Genomic DNA, 18,697 nt, shown 5'->3' with positions numbered 1-18,697 from the left:
CCCAAAACCATTTTACTTCAAAATATAAGAAGCACTAGGCGATGACACATATTAGACTTAGGCATAATATCCCACTTTCCATGCAAAAGACTAGGTCACAATATATAATATCAACACTCACCTTAGTTCATTCTAGCAGGGGGGATAGAGATGTAGCCTCTTCTCTACATGCCCCCACATAGGTTGTTCACTATGGCCACCCTCTTTAGAGGTAGACCTATGTAAGATCTCCTATGAACACTCACTGGAGATTTGGAATGCAGTGTATCAAGCTCCTACAAGAATGCAATCTCTAAAATGCATCAACAACTTCTATGGTGATTCAGTAATAGCCATGTGATCTTTGATGACAATATTTATATACCAAATGATGGATGTTGAACTTATGTTGTGAATTTTAATTAAGGCTTTAGAGTGAGACTATGTGCTCATGGATGTAAGTTTGAGGTTTAGAGTGAGACTATGTGCTCATGGATGTAAGTTTGAGGTTTACAGTGGGACTATGTGCTCATGGATGTAAGTTTGAGGTTTACAGTGGGACTATGCTCTCATGGATGTAAAATTAAAGTATAGAGTGGGACTATGCACTCATGAATGTAAAGTTAAAGTTTACTTGAATTTTTCATTATGAATGTAAGTGCTTGCTATGATCTAATATTGTAATGTTGTTTGTGAGAGTGAAAAGGAGCCTTCAGACTACTCAAATCTTAGATTTACTCAAAACTAGCGAGCTCTTGGTTGAAAAAATCATACAAGTGGATGGATTAGCATTTAGTTATAGCAAGTAGGAGTAGGAGACAAGTCAAGTAATTGCAAGACTAGGAGTAGCTATAGGTAGAATTGTGTTTTAGTTATCACCCTCCATTAGTTCAGGTGCTAGCATTTCTATGTTAGAGCTAATCCCATAGGTTACCTTAAGCCTTGTCCAACCTACCCCAAATTTATCCACCCATAGCAAAGTGAATGAGGCAGACTTGATGCATCCCAAACATGAATGAATTCAAATGTATACAATGAATATAGTCCTTATCCATAGCTATAAATATGACATGGAAGAGTGCTTTATGTAAACTTAAAGACTCAAATACTAATATGTTACTTACAATTTGATAATTTTAAAAAATAGAGAATATGTGAAGTGTATGTCAGTGAGAAGCTCTTAGAATCTCCTTATAAATGATATTTATCATCCCTCTTTTCATGTTTACTAAATCATGCATTAAGAAAAACTTTCTTACAATCTATTTTTAATTCTTACGTAAGCATGCATTCAGAATAACTTACAATTTGTTTTTTATGCTTACATCCTATACCCAGAGAGAAGTATGTTTTCCTACACCCCCAACTCAAGGTGGACAAACTAAAGTTAGTGGAAGGTCATCACAAGAATCTCAAACATTTTATCTTTCTGAAAGAGGTGGTACACAAGGCCATAGAAATTTATCAGTGAAGCCTAAAAAATAAAGGCAGGAGTAAAAACATCATACAAGAAAAAACAAGAACTCTAAAAGCATAAAAGGAAATTAAGGTGATCACCACACCAAATGCCTGAATTGGTTTAGGTGAACTCTAATCTCCCAATATAAGATGATAAAAAATTCATTCAATATAAGAAACTAGTAAATGAGAAGACATTTGTTTTCTTACAAGAAGGGTCTAGATGAGGTCTAGACTCTATAGCCTCCCTCCCTTCTCTCACCCACAAAGATCCTACAGTAGGAGGTTGCCTTTAGAAGTTATGCACACAAGTTCTTTACATGTGAAAAATTTTATTCCAAAATAAAAATCATCCTCATAAAAATGTTGTCTTTTATCCTTCATGTGTTTAGTTGATCTAGAAAACAATTCCAATTAACATAGCTTTAATATGTATGACTATTATATACATGAGGGTTTGCATGTTGTACAACTAAGGATGTAGCTTTATTAAAGTTTTACTTTTGAATGTCCCAAGTAAATGCCAATAAGAACTTTGGTGTTGTACAATTAAGGAGGTAGCTTTATTAAAGTGTTTCTTTTGAACATCCCAAGTAAATAAGCACTTCCATTGGATAAATAAATTATGATGTACCACCATAAAACTATACATCATGTGTAGTTATGCTAAGTTAAGGAGTGGTGAGGATGGGATATGTTTGAATATTAGTTGACTTATTTTGGAGAAATTTCATGAATTGAAAAGGGTGTAATGGAACCAAGCTTGTTAGTAGAGAATCTCCCTTAGTCTTGTAAAGCACCCAAAGAGAGCTGGTTTTTGAGTGGAATCAATCATTCCTTTTGGCAAGTGATCTAGGTAAAGGAGTTTCCACATGACACATGATAACTAGAGAATATATGTAGATACTTAGTTCAGGACTACATTGGAACAACTTTCTAATGCTCCCATTATACTACATGGCATTGTCATTTTGTCACTAAATTTTAAGAGCTTGGCATCATTTTTGTTGTAGATGTTCCACATGATAAAATCAAGAGGAGGTGGGTTGTTAGGAGGAAGTTTTAAGTTTGAAGCTATCCCTTTCGCAAGTATAGGGACCCCATATATATATAAGCTCTCCCATAGTTTCAACAAACTTATCTTACGTGTTTGCCATTTGTGTGTGTGTGTGTGCACGCATGCGTGCATGTATACATACACGTGTGTATGTATATATTTATGTATGTATACATGCATACATATATGTATATATATGTTTATGTGTGCACGTATGTGTGTGTTCATATATTTATATAAATCTATGTATACACACACACACATGCATACACATATATATATATATCTATATTTCTATGCATGTGTGTGTATGTAGGAACTTTGCAAGGTGATTTTCTTTACTAAGGGCTCCTTTTATTATTTATACCACTTTCATTCTAGGTTACCCATTGTCATCCTTAGTGTGCCAACTCTGTGTGAAGAAGGGGGCATACTAGACCTTTGAATGAGGATAAAAAAGAAGACTTAGGGAATCTTGTTTAAACTTCACACGTCAAAAGCTTGTTTGCTAGCTCACATTCACTTCTTTACAAGGTGTGAACTTTTTTTGTCTCGCTCTTTGTGACGTCTCTCTCAAAAGCAAACAAGCTAAAATGTTTATAAGTTCTTAATATAGTTAAAGTTGGTAGTTCATTCAAAAAGAAGACTTAGGGAATGTTGTTTAAACTTCACAAGTCAAAAGCTTGTTTGCTAGCTCACATTCACTTCTTTACAAGGTGTGAACTTTTTTTGTCTCGCTTTTTGTGACGTCTCTCTCAAAAGCAAACAAGCTAAAATGTTTATAAGTTCTAACTATAGTTAAAGTTGGTAGTTCATTTAAAAAGATGACTAAAGTAAGCCGTGATCTTATCACACCTTAACTAGAATATCAATATAAAAAGATATGACTTATCCACATGCTTAAGACATCTTACATGGAGACCCAATATAACTTATGGACTCATAAACATGTATAGTTGAACCTTGTAAGAAAGACCATAGTGCACATCATGGGACCGAATTATGTTGTCATTAAAACCTTAGTATATCTAAGGGATGGGTAATAAGATGTGTGAAGCTTCAAAATGTGGTTCGATCAATAAAGGTATAGGGAAGTTTCTTACACAACTTCCCAGAGAGTCTTCTAACTTGTTAAAGTACTATATAAGCTTTTAGAGTAGGAAAAGAGTGAAACGTCTCTTAAAAAGTAGCACATAACATGTAAACAATATACAAAATGAGTAAACTAAAGAGTAAAACATTTAAAATGTTAAATGTGTGCAAAGACCAATACATTGTCTAACTCGAGAATAAAAGAAGCAATGGAGAGTATGCTAGAAATGTGTGAAAACATATATTAAAGTTTCCAAAAAATCTAGTACATTGGGCAAGTTAAAGGTACTCATACATTGATAAAAGTTCTAACCAATGGCTTATGTAGAAAATAGGTTCACGAACACACATATTATAGTGCCCACCATGAGCATGAATATGTGACATGGGTTTTTTTTTTTGGAATTAAGTGAGAGTGGAGCTCCCTTATCCTAATGATTACCTTATGTCATATGCTTGTCTCTCTTCTTTTATGATGCAACATTGGAAGTAAGGGTGAATCAAACATCCTTAGAAGGTAGTTCCATGAGATCATCTTTAAGGAGTATAAAGAGTACAATGATGCATTTTATAAGGCAAATTCTATGAAATTATGATAGGATAAGGTTGTCAAGTATTAATATTGAGTTAAGGAAACTTTTATCAATGAAAACAACAATCATTTACCTTTATCTACACAAATTTAATGGACATGTCATGAAATTTTCCTCTCTTATACAATAGTGCTCACTTGATGCGATTATCCTAATTTCCACATAGATATGTAAAACTTTTGGTACATAAATTCCCTTCTATCCAATTCATATATCTTGTTGTCCACATTTAAAAATTGCATATTCTCCACCTACTTTTTGTTTACTTGAAGCATAAGTGACTAGGTCCAATGGTAAAAGCCTGGGTACACATGGAATATGGAACTTTGCAAGGTGATTTTCTTTCCTAAGGGACCCTTTTCTTATTTATACCATTTACATTCTAGGTCACCCATTGTCATCCTTAGTGTTCCAACTTCGTATGAAGAAGGGGACATACTAAAGCTTTTAATGAGGGTCAGGAAGAAGACTTAGGAAATGTTGTTCAAACTTCACATGTGAAAAGCATGTTTGCTAGCTCACATTGATTTCTTTACAAGGTGTGCACTTTTTTTTTGTCTTTTTGTGGCGTCTCTCTTAAAAGAAAACAAGCTAAATTGTTTATAAATGCTTACTATACTAAAAGTTTATAAACAAGGTGTGCACTTTTTTTTTGTCTCGCCTTTTGTGGAGTCTCTCTCTTGAAAAAGCAAACAAGCTGAATTGTTTATAAATGCCTACTATACTAAAAGTTTATAAACAAGGTGTGCACTTTTTTTTTGTCTCGCCTTTTGTGGCATCTCGTTCATTTGAAAATATGGCTTAAGTAAGCAGTGATCTTATCATCACAACTTAACTAGAATGTCAATATAAAAATATATTACTTATCCACATAAATACTTAATACATCTTACATGGAGTCCCAATATAACTTATGGGTTCATAAACATGTACAGTTGAACCTTGTAAGAAAGACCATAGTGCACATCATGGACCTAATTTAGCGACCATAGTGTCCATCATATAGTGTCCATCATGGGAACTAATTATATTATCATTAGTATATCCAAGGGATGGGTGATAAGATTTGTGAAGCTTTAAAATGTGGTTCAATCAATAAAGGTAAAGGAAAGTTTCTTACACAACTCCCAAGAGAGTGTTGTAACTTGTTAAAGTATTATATAAGCTTTTAGAGAGTAGGAAAAGAGTGAAAAAGTCTCTTAAAAAGTAGCACATAACATGTAAACAATATACAGAATGAGTAAACTAAAGAGTAAAACATTTAAAATGTTAAAGATTTTCAAAGACCAATACGTTGTCTAACTCGAGAATAAAAGAAGCAATGGAGAGTATGCTAGATAAATGTGTGAAAACATAAATTATAGTTTCCAAAAAATCTAGTACATTATGTAAGTTGAAGATACTCATTGATAAGAGTTCTAACCGATGGGGAATGTAGAAAATAGGTTCATAAATGCATATATTATAGGGCCCATGGGCATGAATATGTGATATGGTCTTTGTTTTTTAATGAAGTGAGAGTGGAGCTCCCTTATCCTAATGATTATCTTATGTCATATGCTTATCTCTTCTTTTATGATGCAACATTGGAAGTAAGGGTGAATCACACATCTCAACCCTTCGAAGGTAGTTCCATGAGATCATCTTTAAGGAGTATTAAAGAGTACAATGATGCATTTTATAAGGCAAATTCTATGCAATTATGATAGGATAAGGTTGTCAAGTATTAATATTGAGTTAAGGAAACTTTTATCAATGAAAACAACCATCATTTTCCTTTATCTACACAAATTTAATGGACATGTCATGGATTTTTCCTCTCTTGTAAAATAGCACTTGATGTGATTATCCTAATTTCCACATAGATATGTAGAACTTTTGGTACATAAATTCTCTTTACTTGAAGCATAAATGACTAGTCCAGTGGTAAAAGCCTATGTTTGAGTTTGACATCTATATATATATATGTATGTATGTATGTATATATATATAGGAAAATATATGTTATATTAAGAAATAGTTAATAGTTATATATAAGACTCAAATACATCACTTCCTAAACTCCCACGACTTCACTATTTAACAAGCTACATATCAGCTCCCACCTCTTATCCTCCCAAACAAAGGAGGATTTCTCCCAAGCAATAGGATAGCCTAATCACATACACGAAGAAATCATAGTCTCTGTGGTGTAGCCTTTTGGGGATTGCTTCCATATACTCTCCTTTTTTCCACACTTTTACCAGTGGTCTTTTGCCCAAAGGGTTCTTAATAAAGGCAATAAATGTAAATACTGGCTTCTTCTCCTTCATATATGACCTTTTGGTTTTGGGCCCAAACTTAGGTAGGTTTACCTTTAACTCCAGACCTACACATCCCTGCCACATGATAGCATTTGTTAGGACATCCTAGTATGTACAAGAGCCTCCTCAATCAGGAGTCGGATCATCAAATTCTAGATTGCATGGCCTGAATTCACTACACCACACCACCATCATTCATTTGATTAACATAATATATAGACCAACACTTATATACTCACATATACATCAATTATATCACATATACATCAATTATATCACATCAACCCCTTGGCAAGCCTCTTTCTAAAAAATTATACTATTCCTAGAATTCCATATCTCCCAAAGAAAACAATATCTAATAATACTAAAAACCCAATCAGCAGCCCCATCAGCCCCACAGACAATCTTCTAACACCCAGTCCCCCAGATACCCCTACATACCTATACTTCTTGAAACCCATTTATATACCAATCTTGCCCCAAGCCCCTCTAAGAGCAGGACAGTCCCAAAAAGCATCTATCCCATCCTCCAATGCTGATTTGCAGATCTAGGGCAGGCCCAGAGGTGAAATTTCTCTAGCAATTTATACCCAATAAGCAAGGCCCACATACACACCCTTTCCACAAGAAAATCTGGTCTTTCACAAGAATACCCACCTCTCATATCATCTTCCATCTCTTCATCTAGATGCCAGAGTCCCAGCACACCCTCTAGATTTTATTATAGTACCTCACATTCACTTCACTCCTACTGCTCAGTTCCTCGTACAAAGTCTTGGTTACCCCCTTTATGTAGTTTGATTCCATTAAACGAGGCCAAATCTTTCAGCCAGCAAGTCTCATCAAATGCACTGGCGGACACTCATCCCCCCTCCACTTCCACCAATACCTATCTCACCATTTGTTGCAGTTCCCCTGGTTGAAGGCTAAACTCATCCTTCAGTTATCTCCCAGCTCCTTCCATCCCACTAGAGACCAATCCCATCCAATCTCCTCATGCCTTTATTATTCAACTTCTTAGCTAACCTGATGTCCAAAGAGGCCAAGAGAGTGGAGTGAATTTATGGGCCCACCATATCTTGAGATTAAACAGAGAATTCCCTATGGCTCTGGTACACCAATCCCATTTCACCAGCCCTAGTACTTCCTTCCAGTTAGGGGAGCATAGGATAATAGATTATCTTTTCGTCCTAATCCCATCCACCTGTCTTTTCATCCTAATCCCATCCACCTGTCTTTTCATCCTAATCCCATCCACCTGTCTTTAAGAAGCACATTAGAATCCTCAACCAGTTTCCTTAACAACCTAGTCCAAGTTTGCTCTTAAAGTAAGCATTTAGGGAGGCTGCTTTAGAATGAATGGGTAAGTTCAAAATCCCAATGCCACCTTCCCTCTTAGGTAGGCTCAACTTGTCCTCCCAAGCTGGCCAAGCTACCACTTTTCTATCATTACCTCCATTTCTCCATAAAAAGTCCCTTTTACAAGACCTATAATCTTCTTCTAATGACATTTACCAAAATGAAGAATAGGGCATAAGAACATAATGTAAGCATTTAACACCACATTGCAGATGACCACCCTGTCATGGAAAGGAACCCTGACTCCTTGCAGATGACTACCCTGTCATGGAAAAAAGGAACCCTGACTCCTTCCCATTTCTTTAGCTTGCTAAGGAATTTCTCAACAGCCAAGTTAGTCAACTACTTATTTGACACCTCCACTCCAAAGGGAACACCTAGATGTCTGATTATCTAACCCCTCCTTATTGTCACATCCCCATCTTTCCAGGTCAAAGTCATTATCTTCAGTTAAGCTAATGATCCTAGATTTATATTACACCTTGAGCAAGAGGCCTCAGCAAACTCCTACACAGTCCAAAGGGCTTGTCTCAAGTTGTCTACCCTCAAAAAGAGCAATGAATCATGCTGCTGCAAAGCATTGAATAACCAGTTGCTCCCCACCCTTCATCTTTAACCCAGTCACCCTTTCCATTATTACATACATCTTCCAAAGCCACTATCAAGGGATGGGAGGAAATAGCAAATAGCAAGGGAGCCAGGGAGCCAAGGGACACCCCTGTCTCATAGATCTTTTAATCTCAAATCCCCCATTCAATCTTCCATTTAACAATAGTTTAGACTGACCACCCACTGTAAGAGTGTAAATACAGGTAGCCATCCTATTTCCAAATCCCAACCTTTCCATGACCCTGGCCACAAATGGTCAGTGAATCCTATCATAGGCTTTCTCCAAGTCAAACTGCAACATAATGCATTTTTAATCTGTTTTTTGGGCCACTTCTCTACCTAGAATGGTAGCCAAGATGTTGTCATAAATAGATCTCCCTTTAATGAATCCATACTATTTTTTGGATATAACCTCTTGTAAGAGTGGAGTGATCCTTAAGGCAATAACCTTGGCCAATATTTTATATACCATAGTGAGTAAAGTAATGGGTCTCCAATGGTTAAATCTGTTACAAGCTGCTTGCTTTGGGATTAGTTTCACCACACCCTCTTTCAAATCCTTGTCCAAGTTGCCAGTGTCAAAGGCACCCTTGCATAAGTCCCACACCAGGTCCTTAAGAGAAGGCCAGAATGCAATGAAGAACTCTACTGATAACCCATCCCAACCGGGAGATTTCTCTTTCCCCAAGCTTTCGAGAAGAGCCAACTAACATTCCTCCATTTCCACTTCCCTTTTCCAACCATTTGGCCTTTTTATCTTCCACTCTTTTGTTGACCAACCCGGAGGAGTCTGTTCTCTGCTTGGAATCTTCTTTGAGAGAAGTCTTCCTTCAGACTTAGTGTACAACCAAGAAATTCCATCCATTGTTGGCTACTTGATCAATATCCCCCTTGTTCCTACCCATTCTCATCCCTAAACTGCCCCACCACTTCCCTGTTTCTATTTTCTTCTGCTAACTTAAAAAGGTATTTATCAGGTTTCTTCTTGTTACAACAGGATTTCCATCTACTATCTTTTTCTCTCTCACTAGCCAGCTTATCATCCTCTCTTTTCAAAAATGTATGACATCTAATGTATAAGTCCACCTCCTCCTCAGTCAGTTTCCTAGTTTGTTTTTTCTTCTACACGGACTCCAACTGCTCACTCCATCTCCTCCTTTCCTACCTTTTCTCCTCAACTCTTAATTTGCCCACTCTCCCAATAATACCTTGCATTTCATTAGCAAAGGATCTCCATGACCCCTCCCTGCCCCTCTTCCTTCTCAGTTTTCCAATGGCTTCTTCTGTACAGGCAATAAATAGATCATCTTTGAGCAAGAGGTTATCACCCTCAATTTCCTTGTAGAAAAGTAAGTCACATGCCATCCCCATTTCAAAGGCATGTGATCTGATAGAACTGAGGAGGGATCAATTTTCACCTTTAATGTGAGGAGGACCCAAGAAGCCTGATGACTAAAAAAGACCCTGTCAATTCTAGAGGAGGAACCAAAATACTAAAGACTATAAAAAGTGTGGCCTTGTTCAGACCCCCAGCTACCCAGATTTCATCCATCAATCAACCCCATCTTCTCTCTCAGACTTTCCCATTTCCTTTTTTCTTATCCCAATAGAATGGTATTCCCCCCATACCTATCTAGTTGTCTTTCCACCATATTGAAACCTTGTAGAAGGATACAAGGTCATTGAATATCCAATTTGGCAATCCACTCTCACATCTCACCTCTAACTTTATAATTATGAGCCCCATAGATATTGACCACCCACATCCTCTCCCCATCTATTTGGACCCCAACTACCAAAATCCTACCATTCGTATGATTTGCAAATAAAAGATTTAAATTCCTTTTAACGATAGTTAATACCCCACTTACCCTGATCCCACCCCTCCATACAACACCACTTACCCTGATCCCACCCCACTTACCCTGATCCCACCCCTCCATACAACACCATCCAATCACCAAATCTATCCCTAATATAGGTTGAGTCTAGCCAAAAAGATTGTGTTCTTGAATAGCCACTTACCATGATCCCACCCCTCCATACAACACCATCCAGTCACCAAATCTATCCCTCCTATAGGTTGAGTCTAGCCAAAAAGATTGTGTTCTTGAATAGCCACTTACCATGATCCCACCCCTCCATACAACACCATCCAGTCACCAAATCTATCCCTCCTATAGGTTGAGTCTAGCCAAAAAGATTGTGTTCTTGAATAGCCACTTACCATGATCCCACCCCTCCATACAACACCATCCAGTCACCAAATCTATCCCTCCTATAGATCTTCTAGCCATTTAAAGATTGTGTTCTTGAAATAGCCATAATCGACAATCCCCATTCCTTGACTAGACCCCAAAAAGAAACATTTTTCTTCTTATCTCTAAGCCCCTTCGCATTCCGGGTACATCCTCTAACATCCTTGATCCTATACATCTTAAGGCAGTCTCAAGGACCATATCCACCTCTTCTTCCCCTTCAACCTTAGAGGTTCCACGCTGAATTTCTTTTCAAGCTGTTTTAACTTGGTAGTTGAATTTCCCCATAGAGGAGGTTTCACTATCATCCCTCGCTAAAGGGATGAACGGATTTGAGTATAGCAAGGGGCTTGAGTTGCCCTGAGACTTGTTGCCCCCCGCTACCTGTTTTAGATGTCAGCTTGCTTTGAGTCTTTTTGGCTTCCTCTTTGATTTTCCCAAAGGTAGCTTTCCCTTTTGCTTTATCAACCACTTTAGTCCAACCTCCTTCTACTTTCCCCCCTCCCTCAGGTTCTAGAATTTCCTTCCCCCCTCATTCTTCTCACTCCCATAGTACTCCCTATCCCCCGCCTTACTACCCCTGCTGGATTCCCCTTCCTTCCTCTCCTCTACCACCAACTTTCGTGTGCTTCACTCCCCCACAATTTTTGGCTATATGTCCAAAGCGGACACACCTAAAACATGCTCCAGGGAATATCCTAAACTTTAGTTTTAGTTCCATCTTCCCAAGCTCACCCAATTCAAGGGTTCTAGGGGTCTCAACCAAAGTGTTCCATGTGATGCATACGCTGTTCGATTCTGATGGCCGCTATCCTCCTCCTTTGAGATATACAGAACGGGGCCAAACGCACTGGCTAACTCTCCAAGCGTTGGCCTTAACCAAGGCGACAAGCCTAAGATCTCCATCCAAATAGGGCATGCCTCTTGCAGGCTTCTATTCACATCAAAAGGAGGATCAAAGGTTATCCCCATGAATAAAGAAGCTCTCGCAAAAAAGAGATCAGAAACAAATTTCCCTTTCATAAACAGGACGTTAAAAAAACCCTTGCCAAGATAAAATATCTGATAGACCACCTTCTCACATGAAAGACATCCTCCTGAAACCATTTCCCTAGGTTTGCCTTACTTGGCGGTCTCCCAGGGCAAAACAAAATGGCACTACACGTTGATAAAAGACCAACTTGTCTCCTAGCCAGCTCAGCGACTCTTGCACATACCTTACTCCTATCGACATGCTGACTTCCTCTGCGTTTGGGCATTCAACCTCATTGATATCTAGTTCAGGTGCAGTTTCTTTGCATCCCTCTCCTTGCCTTTCACTTTGCGAGAGTGCTTCATAACTTCATCAGGCTCCAAATCCCCCCAGTCTCACCGTCGCCCTATTCAACTCCTTGAGCCCACGCATCATCCATCCCTCAGGCCAGCCCCAGCCTGCATACGTGAGAGGATTGGCGGCCACCCACCAACACACGGAAGCATGCAACGCCATGTGCTATAATAACTTCCCCTCAACTAGCCGCTTTTTGCACTCCCCGAGTTTGCGGTATATTTAACATTTAGGGAGAAAAGTGTGGCTTCTTGTGTACTTCAAAATTCAGGGGAAAATTTGTGGCTTCTTGAGTACTTTAATAATCCAAAGTGAAAGCACTCACTTAGATCACTACTTGGCAATGTAGGGGCTTATTTCTAACATCTTTATTTCTAGGATTATGGTCCTTGAAGAATTTCTCAAAACTATTGATCACAATGATATTGGATGGTTTTTACACAAGACTTGACAAGGCCATGTAAACGTGTCTTCCTTAGTGTGGCTTGGGTTTTTGTGTGTTCACTCCTCTGTTGGGAAGGTAGAATAATCCATCGGCTCATACAAGCAGCCCCCACCGTGTAGCTCACAGGCATTGAACCCGGGGCCCCATACTGAGGCCCTACCGTTCTACCAGCTCGACTGCACGCTCAAGGGCTTTGTGTGTTCACTCTAACTTGAAGGGTAAATGAGAGTTGCTATCACAAAGTACTTATTAGTTTTGAGATCAGGCACTTCCACGAGCTCAATAGTAAATTATTCTTTCAACCAAGAGAGTAAATGGGCACACATGGATTGTCATCCTTAGTGTGCCAACTCCGTGTGAAGAAGGGCACATCCTAGACCTTTGAATGAGGATCAGGGAGAAGACTTAGGATGCCACCAGCAGGCCCAAGGCGGCGCCCATTACCTGAACGTGATCACTGGTCCATATATTAATTAATCATGTATAATGCAGCCAAATTAGGTGTCCACCCCACGAGAATCGTGTGGAATTCCCAGCAGCAAAATATGTAAGAAATCTCATTTAAAAAAATCCCAATGGAACCATGATTCCACACGAAAATTAATAAAGAGCCATTAAGAAAGGTGTGGTGAGGGCCTTTTCAAAAGTGAGATGGTGCCTTTGGCTCATTTTAAACTATAACCTCCACACTATATAAAGCCACAAGGGCTTTTCCAACTTGGAAAAGTCTCCTCAAGCTCTTAACCAAAATCTTCAAGACTTCATCATTGTAATGATTGATACCTTTTCATCACCATGGCTCATTCAAGTAGTATTGTTGGCTCTCTTTTGATTCTCTCTTTTGTGGGTAAGCTTTCACATCCAATGGTTAATCTTAGGCCAAGTTAGTATCATTGAGTATATTATTGAGAATCACTTAATTTTAGGCCAAGTTAGTGTCATTGAGAATCACTTCATTTTAAGTGGTAACAAATAGATTAGCCAAAACAATGTATGCTAGGTCCATCATGATTGCATTGGCAAGGGCTTCATTTTTAGCTTATTTGTTGTAGATGGGTCTCAAATTTGTGCTGTTGTGGCAGCCCTTCATGTGGTAGAAGCTAAGCCATCCGCATTGTTTGTGTTCGGGGATTCTTATGCGGATATGGGCAACCACAATGCTTCCAACCCAACTCTCTACAAACCATGGAGGACACCCTATGGCAACACATGGCCTGGAGAGCCCTCTGGTAGATATTCAGATGGAAGGGTCTTTAGTGACTACTATGGTAAGTTCCAATGATTTCAATTTATCAGCATTAATGTGGTGTTAAGCTTCCTTATGATTGGCCATATCTCTATCCTTCTCTCTCACACACACATGCACATGCACACACACACCCCCCCTCTCTCACACACACACATGTACACACCGGCACACCCCCCTCTCTCTCACACACACACATGTACACACCGGCACATGCACTAATTTGTAAGCCCTTCCGATCACCCCTCTGTCTCTGTTAATTAAGGCAAGTCTAATCACTTCCTTCCATGGCTGTGCTCTGAACACTTGCTTACCTTTGACAAGCTCCATGCACTTGGATAACGTTGGCTTGCCTTGATTTTCTTGCAGCTTCCTTTCTGGGTGTGAGAAAGCCCTTGCCATACAGGTTGATTAGCAGTACTAAGTACGCTGCCCACCACCTGCAATATGGTAGGAGTAGAGGAATCAACTTTGCATTTGGAGGAAGTGGTGTTTTCCCCACTTTTGGCCCACTCTATCCGAACATTAGCGCTCAAATCGATGAATTTAGAGAAACAATTAGCAAAGGCTTAGTGCCCAAAAAGCTTATAAGAAGCTCCGCGGTCCTTCTTGTTGTGGCCGGGAATGACTATACTGCATATCAGCTGCTCCATCCAAACGGCGAGGTTGATAATCTTATGAAGCGCATGTCAACAAGCATTAATACCTGCCATTGTACTCATGTTAATGATATTATTAGAATAATCTGTGCTCTAATTGGGTGCCAAAGATGAAGGCGCTGATTAGCAATGCTGGTTATGTGTGCGCGCGCGCGCGCGCGCAATTGTTCTCATGCTAATGATATTATTAGAATAATCTGTGCACTAATTGGGTGCCAAAGATGAAGGTGCTGATTAGCAATGCTGGTTGTGTGTGTGTGTGTGTGTGTGTGTGTGTGGGTGGGTGCGCGTGCGCACGCGCGCATGTGTGTGTGGGGGGTGGGATTATTATATATGCAGGGTATACATGACTTCATTCCGAAGGTGGTGGAGCAGATTGCAGCTTCTCTTGAAGCTCTGTATGAGTTGGGTTTTACAAGGTTAGCAGCGACAAATCTACAGCCCGTGGGCTGCTTACCCGCAGTCACGTACCTGAGCAACTACACCATCTGCAATGACACAGTCAATGGATGGAGCACTCTCCACAACAATCTCTTGGCATCCCAGATGTCAAACCTGCAAAAGAAACTATCAAAGGCCAAGCTCGTTACACTTGACTTTCATAAAGCATTCGAGGTGGCACTCAAAGGTACGAACGAAAGCTGCATCCTCCTTGAAAAAGATAGCGCCTCCACTGTTTTATAAAGGTTTGAATCTCTTTTTTTGTTTCTTTTTTTGTTTTTTTTTCATATGCCTAGAGGTTAATAAGTTTCTTCACGTAAGAATGACGAGAAAAAAAGACTCAAATTTTACGTCCAATTCGACTAGATTGTGTGTGTGTGTGTGTGTGTGTGTGTGTGTGTGTGTGTGTGTGTGGGGCTTGCTTTTTTCTTTGGGGAGGGATATTGCCAAGGGGACATTTTACATATTACCAAGTGCCATACCCACATATAGTGCTTTTTAAACTGAAAACCCATTGGTTTAGCTTGGTCCCCTAATGTACAGACGAGACTACTCCTTCGGCCATGCAATAGTGTTACCTTTTTGTTTTGAGGGATCAACAAAGGCCTTTATTCGACCTTCTTTTTTATTCTCCAAAGTTAAACTTTTTTTATACAAATTTCTAGATACTCTGCAACTAGATATTTTCAAATACCTTATCTCAAACAACTAAAGTATAGTTGCCAACATGAGATTCAACATAATATGCATATTGCAATAAATACCCTTCTCTTCACTAGCTCAAGAACTGAAGTCCTTAGGGAGTCCTTTGACCATGGCTCTAATGGCATCAAATTGGCAAAACCTTCATTTGCACATGCACAAGGTATGTCAACCTGCTCTCAATCACATCCTTCACTTGAATCCTTCCCATAAAACCCCTCTTCTTTAACATCAAGTTGACAAGTAAGCCTTCATGCATCATCTCTCGCCCCCCATGAGACGAGCAAGGGCTTTTGGATGGAAGGCATACACCCACTCATGTTTAATATGTGAAGTGATCTCTCCCTTTCATAGCCTGAGAGGTAAGGTGTGAATCTTCTAAGTGAGGAGGCATTCAAACTTGCTACCAAAAACTTGGTATTTCTTGTAATGTGTCCCATATGTAAGAACAAGTGAGCACCTTTGTGTGAGAACATTTCTCGAATTAGCTCAACATCCAATGGTCCATAAGTTGGTTTGAGGTAGTCTGGAATATTAAGACTACCTCCAATGGTCCATAAGTTGGTTTGAGGTACGAGGGAATGTTAAGACTACCTCTAATGGTCCATAAGTTGGTTACCAACAACTTGGTATTTCTTGTAATGTCCCATATGTAAGAACAAGCTGTGAGCACCTTTGTGTGAGAATATTTCTCGAATTCTCTCAACATCCAATCGTCATAAGTTGGTTTGAGGTAGTCTTAATATTCCCTCTAAGACGGAATATTAAGACTACCTCTAATGGTCCATAAGTTGGTTTGAGGTAGTCTTAATCTTCCCTCTTAAGAGGTTTACTTGTTGATCATATATATGAATATTATTTATGTTCCTACATCACATTGAGTCATTACTATTGTTGTTTGGTGGAGAGATTTCATTCAATTGATAGCCAAAGTCTAACAATGACCTTATTTTTCATTCACTAGTAGCATGCTTAGATTCATGTGTTATACATTGCCTTCTATTTTTTGCATTGTTTTCTCAATTAATACTTTAATGTTAAATAATTAGTTACACAAGTTTTCATTGGTATTTGAATTACTTAATCATTTTGAGCTTGCTTTACATTATAGATACCTTTCCTAACATTGACCTTATTTTCTTTTTATGCTACTTAGATGCTTTTAGTACCATGCTTAGATTCATGTGTTATACATTGCCTTCTATTTTTGCATTGTTTTCTCAATCAATATCATTGATGTTAAATAATTCGTCGCACAAGTTTTCATTTGTATTTGATTTACTTATTGATTTTGAGCTTGCTTTACATTATAGATATGTTTTCTAATGTTGACCTTGTTTTCTTTTTATGCTTGTATTATTACAAAAATCCCTTCCATTTTTGCATTTTTGCATCGTCATCTCAATCAATATTATTGATGTTGATTAATTAATCCTACACATTTTCATTGTCATTTCATCTCCACCTTCATTTATTTATAAAACTTGTCATGCATACTTGTTGGTTTTATTTTTATTTTTTTTCACTCTATCACTATAAATGCATTTTCAATTTTTAAGGGTATACTAAACTTTTTACCTTTAGCTCCCTTTTAGCTAGTTGTTCCACATCTCTCTTGCTTTTGTTACATCATGAAAGCAATTAATTATAGTGTGACAACAATAGGAAGGCAATGAATGGGCTACCTCCTTGTTGCTATTACAAGTGTGTTAGGAATGAGTGCTTGTTTATACTAATGTAAATTTTGTAATGTTTTGTTAAAAATGATTATGGTTGAAAATATGAAAATTTTCATTGTAGAAATTCTCATATTGTACTTGTACTTATACTCTCTATCTATGAAGAAAGTAATAATAATAATTAAAAGCCCACTATTTTAATTAGGTCTATGGGATCAATTAAATTATGTTGCTTTTAGCATGATAATCATTGATAATTTCTTTGAACCAATAGGTAAAACAACAGATACAAAACTACCATTACGACCATGTTGTGAGGGGATTGGTGAAGGGACTTGTGGTGATGTTGATAGCAATGATGGGCTTCTATACAAATTGTGCACATCTAGGGAAAAATCATTCTTTTGGGACACTGTCCATCCCACAAATGCTGGGTGGAAAGCTATTTCAAAGGCCCTCTTTTCCTTTTTATGAATGTTTATTCTTATATTGTAAAACATGATTGAAACTTTTGTCAATATGTATATGGCACAAGTGGAGTAATTCATAGTATCAAAAAATAAAGGTAGGGTGATAGGCTTATGTCATCATTTAGGACACACTACTCATTGGGATTATTGGTCATGTTGACATAGTAAATAAAACATTATTTGGGATTTTTAAACTTTTATCTTTATAATTTTTCTTCAACATTTGTTATTTACAAAAATCTCTCCTTATATCATGAGAATTACTAGTGCGATATAAGTGGAACCTCAAACACTCAAATCTCTCTCTCTCTCTCTCTCTCTCTCTCTCTCTCTCTCTCTCTCTCTCTCTCTCTCTCTCTCTCTCTCTCGCTCTCTCTCTCCCACACACACACACACACACACACACACACACACAAGTGTGCATCTTTAAATTGTGCCATCTCTAAACACATCATAAGTTTTGTTATAAATAGAATCATTGACACTTAAAAGGATCCTAAGGTATTATAAGTTTAGGTCAAATTTAGGTATTATAAGCTTCAATCAAATTTTGGTTATTGGTAATAATATGAATGTTTGATTGTTGATTATTATTAATCTTTAAAACTTAAGGTTTATATATGCCTTATGGTCTATAAATAGTATGAAAGGTCATTAAGAATGTGAAGCCTCAATCAAGTGTAGAAAATTTGACGTAAGAAAATGAGGTAGCTACCTATTATACAGTAAGCTAGCTACTTATTATTTGGTGTAAGAAAACAAGGTAGCTAGAGAGAGAGAGAGAGAGAGAGAGAGAGAGAGAGAGAGAGAGAGAGAGAGAGAGAGAGAGAGAGAGAGAGGGAGAGAGAGAGAGAGAGAGGGAGAGAGAGAGAGAGAGAGAAGCTCTAAGGGGAGGATGGCGGGAGTCACTACATGGTACTAGTGGATTGATAGTTACTTTATAAGTATTGGTCTATTACAAATCCCATACAATGGAGATTTGTATGTTTTCTTTAAGCAGGTTACACACGTGATCATCGT

General features: G+C 38.2%; 1 protein-coding gene across 1 annotated transcript; it reads left to right on the top strand.

Annotated features, from left to right (window-relative positions):
* Window positions 1-13,167: 13,167 nt before the first annotated feature.
* LOC147621175 (GDSL esterase/lipase At5g03610-like) lies at window positions 13,168-17,897 on the top strand. Its single transcript, XM_086824506.1, has 5 exons — window positions 13,168-13,327; window positions 13,563-13,748; window positions 14,096-14,391; window positions 14,725-15,013; window positions 17,482-17,897. Exons 1-5 carry the CDS (start codon window positions 13,276-13,278, stop codon window positions 17,679-17,681), a joined length of 1,023 nt encoding a protein of 340 aa, XP_086680632.1. The 5' UTR covers window positions 13,168-13,275; the 3' UTR covers window positions 17,682-17,897.
* Window positions 17,898-18,697: the final 800 nt, after the last annotated feature.

Source organism: Cibotium barometz, chromosome 30, assembly GCF_041138505.1.
Source record: "Cibotium barometz isolate CiBa-2024 chromosome 30, ASM4113850v1, whole genome shotgun sequence".
NCBI lineage: Eukaryota > Viridiplantae > Streptophyta > Polypodiopsida > Cyatheales > Cibotiaceae > Cibotium > Cibotium barometz.
Note: the sequence above shows the minus strand (reverse complement) of the source record. Positions and strands in the feature narration are given on the sequence as shown.